Genomic DNA, 12199 nt, shown 5'->3' on the forward strand with positions numbered 1-12199 from the left:
TGTTATAGTTTTAAAGGTCTTCCCCATTCTCAAATCAATTTTTAATTTAATATATATACGTATTTTAAATTTTTATTTTATTGTTAGTACATGTTTTCAATTCACACAGTTTACAGTCATCTTGGGGAGTGGGCACATGTGCGTATTACAGCTTTTTTTCCAATCCCTTTCCCTTTCCCTCTCCTCCTCTGGTTCCCCTACAACCTCGTATACACGTATTGATATTATTTGTCTCAGCTCATGTTTAAAGTATATTTTATTTTTTCTAAACTTACATGATTTGTCACATGCAAATTTTTACATATGTGAAATTATTTTTATGGAAAGAATAAATTATGAATCTTATTTTTCCAGGTTTTTTTCCATTTGCACCAAAACAATTTTCTGAATTTATTGTATATACTAATTTCCAACAGGTGTTTTATTTCTTGACCTTCAATCCTGTCAATTAGGAACATTCTAAAAGTGCAGCTACTGTCACTATACTACTGGATATCTTCAAGATGTCTGGGTAGTATCTTTAATAGAAGGCTGCCTTTCTAAAAATCCTTATGTTATCTGAAAATTCATTTGGGTTTCTATCAGAAAGAGGAAAAGGGATACCGCTGGGACACCTATCAACCATTTATGTCACATCTTAAATTAGTTAAATCAACTTTGTCTTATAATCTTAAGGCAAAGGAGAAGACTTCTGAGGAAAAAGAAGATGGAAGTAAGTTGATATAAGCCAGGAGAAATGAGGCAGGAGGGAACATTCTCTGGAAAACCAAAAGAATTTGTGAGTCTCCAGTCACAGTGAGTTAGCTCAGGGGTCTGTGTTTCGACACCAGCCCCCTGTTAGCTGGCTCTCGAGTTGCAGTGCACACGAATAAACACACGTGCGATCGCAGCTCAGTGGGAAATACAGTGGGGAGAAGAGAAGTCCACAACCACGTGACACAGTACTAACTACACAGCCTCACAGCCTAAAATGAAATTCTCACCCCTTCACATGTGCTGCTGCAACTCAGTTCTAGATTTTTAAAGACCTAGAGGAACAGTTTAAGCAGTTTGTGTTTCAGAAAAGCAGTGTGAAATAGCGAGGATGACATATATTTACAATCAGAATAGGGTTTTGGTTTTAATTTTACCTCAGATAAATCATTTAACCATTCTGACTCCCACTCATCCTGTAAAGAAGGTAAATAATGTCTATGTGATAGTACTGCTGTCAGAATAAAATAATAGATGTAAGTAAGCATGATTAATTATAAAGACTATGCCAAATATAAGGTTTTATATAGGTTAATATATTTGTTTCAAACAGAATTTCTATTAAAAAATTCACACCTCTTCAACTGCTCTTTGAAAAAGTTTCAGCACTTCCACTGGTAATAATTTGCAAAAGGGTAAAATCAAATCATGTGGAGAAAAAACTAACTCATTTAAAAATCTCTGATCTCAGGAAAAGGCAAATGATGTGTGAAAAAGAAAATTCAGAAGGAAGCCTAGTATGTAGTGGCAGTAACTCAGAACATGAACGCTGGGTACCTCAGCTAACTGAAAATAAACTACTGATGTAGACCTGTAGTAGGTAATATTGATCGCATGTTTGGAAAAATAGATATCAATACACAAAATAGGAATAAAAGCTTAGAGAACAATACTTACATATCTGTGTGGTCAAAAGCTAGGTATTCTTCGACTATGCCTTCTGAGAAGATTATACAATCTTCCTTTTCTGTTTCCATAGCACACAAGCCAGGAGATTTGGCAATAAAAGATGCTTTATGAGCATAAGGAGATGAAAATTGTAACCTTTTCCCCCTTATACCAAATCTGAGAGAGAGAAAAAAGCCAATGTTAATTATGTACAAATATACAGTTCTCACAGCAGTGGTCACATGACTTTTGGCTCAAAAACCCCTTGCCCTGGTAGCACCTTCCTCTAGTCTAATGATTTAAGATTCTTTTGTTAGCAGTAACATCTGCAAGACAACTTTATGACACAATTCTACCTTGCTTTTTGTTGCAGCTTTAGGGAAAATGGGGACTAGCCAAAGTGTAGGCCTTAATAGTCTAGTATGTCTCAGAACAGGAAGACTGAACACTGCCCATAGATCTATTCCGCTTAGGAGTGCTGTGCATTGTCTAAAATGGCTTGCTATCTTCTCAGAAGCAAACAACTACAGCTACAGCTACAGCTGTAAGCTCTTTAAAAATAAAGGATATTTACATTCATAATCACATTTTTAAGGTACCTTCAGAGGTTATGTGCCTATTTCAATAACCTCATCATTCCGCACTGGGGAGGCAGGATGATTGCTGTGAGTTCAAGGCCAGCGTGGGCTACATAAGTGAGTTCAAGGCCAACCTGTACTATATAATGAGACCCTGTCTCAGAAACACAAAACAAAAGATAACCTCATCACTGCTCAAAATTGGGAGCTGGGGATTTAGCTCAGTAGCACAGTACCTGCCTGGCAAGCGCAAGGTCATGAGTTCGATTCCCAGTACCGGAAAACAAACAAACAAACAAACAAACAAACAAAATCACTGCTCAAAATGAATGTTCTTTAAGAGCTGGGGATTTAGCTCAGCAGCACAGTGCCTGCCTAGCAAGCACGAGGTCATGAGTTTGATTCCTGGTACCAGAAAAAAACCAAACAAAACCAAAACAAAACAAAAAAGAATGTTCTTTAAAAGGAGAGATCTTATTAATATTAAAATTTCTCTTTATACCCAGATATTCAGTAAGTACATGATGACTCATTCTGCATTTGAGCAGTTTTACTTTGGGGAAAACCAATCACATATGAGCAATACATTTTTAAAAATGGCTCTTTAACCAAATATTTAGTACAATCAATTTATGCTTTGTATTACTTTTTATTCTTCTTTGTGCCTTAAATACATTTTTTTAGGAAAAAAAAAGAATAAACCTATGGCATTTTTCAGCAAGGCTGGTGGGACAATCTTTTGGAAGACACTTTAGAACTGTGTATTAGGAGACTTAAACATACCCTTTGATTCAGTGCTTTCATCTGTAAGAATATCCTTTAAGGATATGATTGATAAGATTTGCCTATAAGAAACATCATCGTGGGGAACGCTGTTGTTGCTCAGTGGTAGAGCTTAGCACGCTCAAGGGCCTGGGTTCAACCCTCAGAACTAACAAAACAAAACAAAAAACCAAACAAACAAAAAAACCCTTCACAGAATTATGTATTTATTTACAACTACCAAAAATAATCAAAACTAACCCAGTTGTTTCAAAACAGAGGATTTGAGGGTGGGTCGTTTAAATATAGGTATATTCATAAACTATGAGGTCATTAAGTTAATGGTGAAGAAAATGGAAAACATCCACAATAAAATGTTAAGCATAAAAATATTACAAAATATGTACAGTAATTTCATAAAAACTCTACACATATGTAGAAGAGAATTCAAGACACCCCTCACTATGCATTCCTTTCCTAGTAAAATCATTCTGATTTAATTCGGGCAGGCATTACTCCCTCAAAGACTTCATGTCTCAGCTACTCTACAGCCAGATGTAGTCAATGAAATATGAACATAGTTATTACGTGACACTCTAGAAAGGCTGTTTAAGGGAACTTGGCTTAGCTACCAGGGGTGTCTTTCGCAGTTCTCCCTTTCCTCCTTTCTGGTACCTGGGGCTCTGTCACCCATGTAGGACTATAAAGAAAACCTCAAGGAAAACATTGTGGGCTACGACGGTGCAGCAGAAAAATGAAAGCAGTCTAGGTCCTCGAAAACATCACGTTACCACTGCACTGTCTTTAGATTGCTTTTGTCCAGGCTTCTTTTCCATAAAGAGAAATTCTTTCTTAAGCCATTAAACAGACTGTAGGGTTCACAGGAAGTAGTTCGCAGTCTGGGGAGGCTTGGTGCATTAATTTGGCTCCTTTACAGCAGTGGAAGGTAAAGTTTCAAAGAAAGCGAGGGTCTCTGTCACTCTTCTGCCACTGGATACAATGCCCAACATCTGAAACTTAATGGAGGAGTAGTGCATTTTGGCTCACTGTTTCAGTCTGTGGCCGTCAGGGTCTGAGGTGGAAACAGGATGGCAAAGGGGCAGAGCAGAGGAAAAGGTGTTCAGGAAGCAGAGAAAGCAGGGAGGCGCTGGAGAGGGAGAGCCGCCCTGACCAGTCACTTCCCCAGTGACCCACCTCTCATGGGGCCCCACTTCCTAACGGCAAGTCAGCTAGGAGCTCATCAGTGGAGATTTGGGCGTGTATTTTAGATCTAAACCATAAGAGGGGTTGCCTAGCTCTTCACATTGGATCATGGTCGTGGCGAAGAGGTTAACGGAGGTAGGAGGCTGCTGCGCAAGATGTGGCAGGGCTGGTAAGCTGCCCAGAGCCTAGGGACAGCAGGACGCAGAGCTGGAGAGAGGGTAAGGAGTAAGAGCCACTGTCTGGAGAACAGCACATCTGAGCCAGCTTGCATTAGTGGTTATGAGTCTTCAAATTTGAAACTTACGGTTGTTTAAATCTCTGGTTTTAATTTTTTTTCAATTTTTAAAAATCTCTGTTTTGAAATTCAAAAACAGTGGTTTCCAAATTGTAGTCAACAGATTTAGGCCAATCAATGACAAAATTTTTACTTAACTATCCCAAAATAAGCAAAATATAAACAGTAGCCAATAAGACTACCAAGTATCTTTTCTTCAAAACAACTGTCCTTATTTTAAGGTTATGGACATTATACTTTTTGTGTTATCCCTTTTCTTTTATAAAATAGTGATAGTAGGTTTTTTTATTGCAACATGACAGAATTAAAAGCTGTCAAACACTGAGCACTCAACATTTCATATGTTATTGTGCCACTGCATTATTCCATTTGTATTAACAACTGATCATTTTTTAGTCAGTGGTAACTAATGGAATACTTTGTTTTGGAAAAAACAGGCATTTCTAACCAAGTCTAGGTCTAGCTGCTACTAAAAGAAATTCTGATTAGATAAAGAAAAATGTCCCCATTTTCCCTAAAGCTGCAACAAAAAGCAAGGTAGAACTGTGTCATAAAGTTGTCTTGCAAATGTTACTTCTAACAAAAGAATCTTAAATCATCAGACTAGAGATTATCAAGCCTGGAAAATAATTGTTAACTTCCAAAAATCTGTAATTCTTGCTTCTAATAAAATAGTAACAGTGGTGTCTATTAGTAATGTTTATGTTCAGATCTGTTTTCTTGTGAGAAAAAGAATCACTGGCACTTTATTTTCCTTCATGTATGGAGGATAAGATGATTTTGCAGAATGTTGCTCTGATTTCTGACAGCTTCAAATACTTCATATGTGTGGAATCAGAGTATTTGTCCTTTTGTGGTTGCTTATTTCACTTAGGATAATGTCTTTGAGGTTCATCCATGTTGTAGCATGAGGCAGAATTTCCTTACTTTATAAGGTTGCATAATATTCATATACTTATATATCACATTTGTAAAAATCCATTCATCTCTCAGTACACATTTAGACTGCTTCCACCTCCTAGCTGTTCTGAACGATGCTGAAGTGAACTCAAGTGTGCAAGAACCTATTAGAGATCTGGCTTTCAATTCTTTTGGATATATACCCAGAGGAGGGATTGCTGGGTCGTATGGCAGTTACAGTTGTAATCTTTTTAAGAGTCTCTACATTTTTTTCTATAATGGCTGTACCATTTTATATGCCGACCAAGAACAACCCAAGGGTTCCAATTTCTCTGCATCCTTGTCAATATTTATTTGCTGTTCCTTGGCAGTGTCTGTTCTAATGGATATGAGGTGTAACTTCATATGGTTTTGAATTATTTCTGTAGAAAAGTCTTAGTGGTTGATAAACTTCGTATTTATAGCAACTTGGATTGTCCCTCGAACTCACATATTGTCACTACCCAAATTTTTTTCTTTAATACTGTTTGCCTCTCAAAGAAATCAGGATTCCTTCAAGTCCAGCTGATTCCATGTCTTAAAGGAGAAAAAAAATAAGGATGGGCCTGGGACATCTTACTGTAACCAGAAACCAAAAATATAATCGAAACAAAGACAAGGTACTAGCCTGAAGTAGCCAAGTGGTAACAATTAGAACACTAATAATAATCGTGGTTAAATATTTACGTATCTGAGATGCAATGAGTTCATACTAGTACTCAAGAGAGTAAATATCAAGTACAGACAAAACAGTGACTACATGAAAAGAGTAAATATGGATTATGTTTAATTTTTATTGCTTTAAATAAGAAGGGGTATGCTACAGAGCTGAATAATTTTTTTGTCTAAGTATGTTTATGTATATAGTATACACATAGGTATCTATTTTAATCTATGTAAGTAGTGATTGAGAATTGTAAGTCAAATCCATAAAAGAAGTGTATCCAAAAATGAAAGACCCATCAGCAATGGCAGCAGGAAGGAGAAAGGGAACAAACAAAGGGTGTCAGTAGCCCACTGCAGAATACAGGGTCAGCCAGACATCCTAAAGAGGAAGCACTAACTTCTCAGACTTGAGCTTTTATTTCTTCGGAGGTAAAATCTCTAAATGGACCTACTTCTTATTGTTATAAAATAAGGCACACAGTGAAGTTTATACTATCAGATGAGGAAAATATATCCTAATGACAGGGTATGAGTTATATAATTTTCTTCAGAGAAAATTAAAAAATAAATCATTTCTATGGGTGACAGGTTATAAAAAGTTTAAATTTATGTAAAAGAGTAAATTTTAAAAGCCTTATTGGGCTGGGGATATAGCTCAGTGGCACAAGCGCCTCCCTGGCAAGCATAAGGCCCTGAGTTCAATTCCTGGTACCAAAAAAAAAAAAAAAAAAAAAAAAAGAATCAGTGGGCAATGCAGTCCCCCAACTCTGACTAGCCTAAAACAGTGTTTTACTTTTGTAGTCTGGTGAGATTATTGAAAAGCCAAAAGGCACCAAAATTAAATTCTGTTACTACAACTCTCAGAAGGTATCAAGTAAAACTACAGCCTTCACAAAAAGTATAGGACTAATTTTTTAAATGAATTAAAATATAATATTATGTTTTATAATAGATTTCAGTATAAGAATAGGTTGAGAAATAATACTTGGATATTGCCACTGTTTAAAGACCATGAGGCAATCAAAAGGTTTACCCATTTAAAAATTATTTTGAGCCCGGCGTGATGGGGAACATCCATAATCCCAGCACTCAGGAGGCTAAGACAGAAAGACTACTGCAAATCTGAGGCCAGCCTGAGCTACATGTAGTGAGTTCAAAACTAGCCTGAACCAAATAGTGAGACCTTGTCTCAAAAATTAAAAAAATTATTTTGAAGTTCAATTCTGTTCAAACATTAAGCTGTAATCAACATCGTAACTTTTTAAAAATATCATACTTAATATAAAAAATTAAGTCTGTTCCTTAGACTCTCAAAAATTTAAAAACCATCCTGTTTTGTTTTTTTGTTTTTCTTCCAGTACCAGGAATTGAACTCACGACCTTGCACTTGCCAGGCAGGTGCTGTGCCACTGAGCTAAATCCCCAGCCCAGAATGGTTTTTAAGGGGCTGGGGATTTAGCTCAGCGGCACAGTGCCTGCTTGGCAAGAGCAAAGTCGTGAGTTCGATTCCCGGTACCAGAAAAAAACCAAAACCACAAACAAACAAACAAACAAAAACCATTCTGAATACACATTTATCCCAAGAGGGAAGTACTATATTTATAAGGAGACATAGATATAGGGATGAATAGATAGATAGATAGATGATAGATAGATAGATAGATAGATAGATAGGAAGAGATCATTCTGAATAAAAAAAACCACCCTAATCTCCAGGTCATATATTAACTTTTGAATAAAAAATAACAAAGGGCTGGGGATATAGCTCAGTGGTATAACTGCCTGCCTAGTAAGCACAAGGTCCAGAGTTCAATCCCTGGTACCGCAAAAAAAAACTTAATATATACAAAGACTACAACCAATCCTATAGCATTTTCTGTGCTTTACCAGTAAGTAGAAAGAAGTATCTTAATCCTTTAGTTCAGTTGTCAGAATACAATACTTAAATACTAGGATAATGAAACATATAACAGATACTTACATAGTAGAATCTCTTTCTTGAGACAAGACTGCTTCACGTGAAACTGGAACAGCAGAAGGGGATCTAGGATATAGTTCATAACCTTCACTTGGAGTAATTATCTGCCTACCTAGAATCCTTCAAAATGAAAAAACAGGTAATTAAGCACTTTGGCATACATACAAAATCCAGGCATTTCTGGAACAAATCTGATGGTTCTACTCAGAAGTTCAATACACACTTGGTCTCACAATGATTAAGAATTATTCTTGAAAGAAAATGTGAGGACTTACTATAGGTACATCTTCAAGAGAACAGAGATGGAAAACAAAAACTGTAGCCTGGAAGTTAAAAAAAATCCAAGGAAAATTGAAGCTAATCAAGAGAGAAGAAATCCAAGGAAGCTCAGCAAACATTTGCCCTTCTTCTGTCTAATAATCAGCATTAAATCATCCATAATGGGGCCGGGGATATAGCTCAGTGGCACAAGTGCTTGTCTGGCAAGCGCAAGGTCCTGAGTTCAATTTGTGAACTGAGAAAAAAAAATCATCCATATCAGGATAAAAGCTCAGCCAAATTGTTGACAACTATGAGTAACATTCTTAAAACATCAAGCGTTACAGATTTTAACTATAAGTGGTGAGTGTACTATGGTGGTTTCTGAGAGTAGTTCCTAGTGGCTTGTGTGTGTTCTCAAGTATACGTAAGAATTTAGCTGTAGACAACAATGTCAACAAATACATATTTCTGACCCTCTTGCTCAAAAGAAGGACTCTTGCTGGGTCTGGTGGCATACACCTGTAATCGCAGCACTTGGGAAGCTGAGACTAGGAAACTGGTGAGAATTCAAGGCCAGCCTGGGCTAGCTAGTGAGTTCAAAGTCAGCCTGAACTGCACAGTGAGATCCTGTTTAATTAAAAAAAAATAAGGAAGAAAGGCTCTTTGGGCAGCCCTGACACCCAGACACGAGTTACCGGTATAGAAAGTTTTACTCAGTTAGGATGACATATTTGGTGATTATGGGTACACACTTCAAGAAACTTCCATCACCTGGAATCAGGCTAACACTATATGACCTTATTTATGTTTATTAACATCATACCCATAAAGATTTCAAAACATAAGCTTTTTCTGGAAATCCACTTTTTAAATGTTAGTCTCAGGGCTGGGGATTTAGCTCAGCGGCACAGCACCTGCCTGGCAAGTGCAAGGTTGTGAGTTCGATTCCTGGTACCAGAAAAAAAACCCAAAAAAACACAAATGTTATTCTCAGCCACAAGCACAAGTCAACGGCCACCTGAGGTGAGGGAAGCTGGACGTCCACTGTTGGCACTCGTCATGCAGACTCCTCGTGTGCACACTGGGCTTCTGCTCGTACAGGAGCTCGTCAATGGCGGTGAACATCGCCTGGACTTTTTCAGTGGCATTTTGGTCAAGTTCCTAGAGGAAAATGTTCCCCCAAAATATTTAGCTTCACCCTCTGCTAACAAATAAAGATTGAAAGTAATCAGGTTGTGCTTTGTTTTAAATATTTAGTCCATTTGAAACAGTATCATGTTTACATGAAAAAAAGTTAAATTAGGTTTCAGAGCTCATGGAATTTTCAGATATTCTTTCTATTCCTATTTGAAGAAAATTTATAGAAATAACCTTTTTTCTTTGGTCTTTTTGAGACAGCGTCTCACTATGCAGTTCAAGCTGGCTTTGAGCTCACTTTGTAGCCCAGGATGGCCTCGAACTCACAATGATCCTCCTGCCTCAGCCTCCCGAGTGCTGGAATTACAGGCATGCACCACCACAACCGGCAGAAATAATCTATTTGTAATAAACATTTTCTTTATTGTAAACTATATTTACTGTAAGAATTTTGAAAAACATAGAAAAGTATAAAAATTAAAATTACCTATACTTTCAGCCCTCAAAGTTAGTGTTTGTTATTTATTTATTTTTAAGAGACAGGTTCTGGCTCTGTTGCCTACAGTGGCCCCAAACTCCTGGACTCTGACAATTCTCCTGCCTCTGAGTACCTAGGAATACAGGCGCATGCCACTGTGCTGGGTCTAATGATTACTAATTTCAGTATACTCCAATACTCTTTTTTTTCTGAGTAAAAGTCCTATATATATTACTTTGCGTTTTGTACCTTCCATCTGACAGTTTATATTAAAACCTTACCCTTTGTAATCCAACCTTCAAGAACAGTCAGAGGGATGGCTATAAAATGTGAATCTGAGCCAAGTGTAGTGGTGCACACCTATAATCCCCAAATTCTTGGGAGACTGAGGTGGGAGGATCACAAATTCAAGCCCAGTCTGGATGACTAACAACTTAGCAAGACCAACACTAAAAGGTGGGTGGGGAGTGGCTAGAAATATAGTTGAGTGGGGCTGGGGATTTAGCTCAGCAGCAAAGCGCCTGCCTGGCAAGTGCAAGGTCGTGAGTTCGGTTCCTGGTACCGGAGAAAAAAACCAAAAAATATAGTTGAGTGCAACAATCCTGGGCTCAATCCACAAAAAAAAAAAAAAGCAGATCTGATCACGTACATTATCATGTTTTCTGATTCCCTGCTAACTCTCTACTGCAGCTATATTTACACACTCTTTTACATTCCACCGGAAGAAAAATTACTTCTTTTTAAAGTATATGAAAGTCAGCCCCTACCTGTAACAGCAAATGCCCCTCCGCCCAGCCAGTATACTTCAGTTTGTTAGTTGCCCAAGTAATGGTTCCTGTTCCAATTCTGGTTGCTTCTGGTCTCTTAGAAATGGCTGGTCACTGTGATGCATAGCTGGTCACTATGACACACATTGTATAAACCAATCCCCAATTGATAAGCTGTTCTGCCTCTGTACTTCGGGCTTGTTTATCCCATATAAGCCCTAGACCACCAGAGATCAGGGCCTGATATTCTGGGAGTGATCCTGATCAGTGCCTGTCGACATAAATAAATAAATCTGCCTCCAAATCCTGTTGTTTCAGTGTTTCTGTCTGCTGTTGCATACCAAATAGAAATTTACCTATCTGGGAATGTTTTCAAAAAAATATTCTATACTTGGTATCTTTTGAACATATCATATATACATAATATTTGTTATACAATAATATATATTTTATATATATAGTTGGTGGAATAGTATCTGTGCCATTTTTTTTTCTAAAATTTTATGTTCATATTGCTGTGTCCTAATCCATCTTCTGTGTTTCCTAACTACTCTTCAAATTCTCAGTTATAGGTGTCCTGGTTCTAGGTGATTTTTTTTTTTTTAAAGATAGGGTCTTGTTATGTAGTTCAGGCTGGCCTGGACTCACTATATAGCCCAGGTGGACCTCAAACTTGCAGCGATCCTCCTACCCTCAGCCTCCCCAGTGCTGGACTGTAGGCATGCAGCACCATGCCTGGTCTATTGGAGGTTTTAAAACAAAGTAGGTAGAGATTTCAATGTAAGAACAGGCAGTTATGAAGAGCCAATTAAAAATCTGGGGAATAAATAGCATTTGAAGTATCTCAACACATAAGGTAAAGTAGACTCAATAAAAGACAATAATGAATTTAATAATAGAGATAAAATCATGGTGCATGCCTGTCAACAGTGGGAAATAGGTTACATTCAGGAGGATTAATCAAATAAATAAATGTATAAGGGTAATGGGAGCTAGGTTTCTCATTATCAGAGAAAGAAGCTACAAACATGGAATGGGAAAAATAAGTATAAACCTTGTAATATAGGATTGTCCACTGAGCAGGACTGAGAATCAGTGACACTTAAAAGGCAATAAGCCTGCCTCGCACCTAAGTCTTGGCTTCTAAATACCACTCTCTACTCAAAGGAACCGTGCTCTTTAGAGAAGAGGCTGATTCCAAGGCTGGCATAGAGAAAAATACAAAATCACACTGGAATAATACCTTATGCGAGAAAATAAATTCTCAAAAAAGAATGGGAACATGACAAAGTGGCACCAAAACCTGCTCGAAAAGCCTTTCGTTGGCCAAATTTGAGAGCATTTGTACTTCAAGATAAAGAATGATAATGATGTATAACTCATTGACTGAAAAAAATCGGTGAGCCACCGGGTGCGGTGACGCACACCTGTAATCCCAGCACTCTGGAGGCTGAGGCAGGAGGATCATTGTGAGTTCGAGACCAGCCTGGGCTA

The 12199-nt window shown here is 37.6% G+C and overlaps 1 protein-coding gene across 6 annotated transcripts in view; it reads right to left on the reverse strand.

Moving 5' to 3' along the window:
• The window catches only part of Fam149b1 (family with sequence similarity 149, member B1), a 45171-nt gene that overhangs the window by 17822 nt on the left and 15150 nt on the right, over nucleotides 1-12199 (reverse strand). For all 6 annotated transcript variants that reach the window (XM_013516751.1, XM_013516752.1, XM_013516750.1 and 3 more), the window contains 3 exons: nucleotides 9342-9484; nucleotides 8066-8182; nucleotides 1651-1818 (listed from right to left, as the gene is read on the reverse strand). In XM_013516751.1, the coding sequence (XP_013372205.1) occupies nucleotides 1651-1818; nucleotides 8066-8182; nucleotides 9342-9484 (428 nt within the window). The remainder of the gene's footprint in view (nucleotides 1-1650; nucleotides 1819-8065; nucleotides 8183-9341; nucleotides 9485-12199) is intronic.

Source organism: Chinchilla lanigera, unplaced genomic scaffold (genome assembly GCF_000276665.1).
Source record: "Chinchilla lanigera isolate Chin_1 unplaced genomic scaffold, ChiLan1.0 scaffold00036, whole genome shotgun sequence".
Lineage (NCBI taxonomy): Eukaryota > Metazoa > Chordata > Mammalia > Rodentia > Chinchillidae > Chinchilla > Chinchilla lanigera.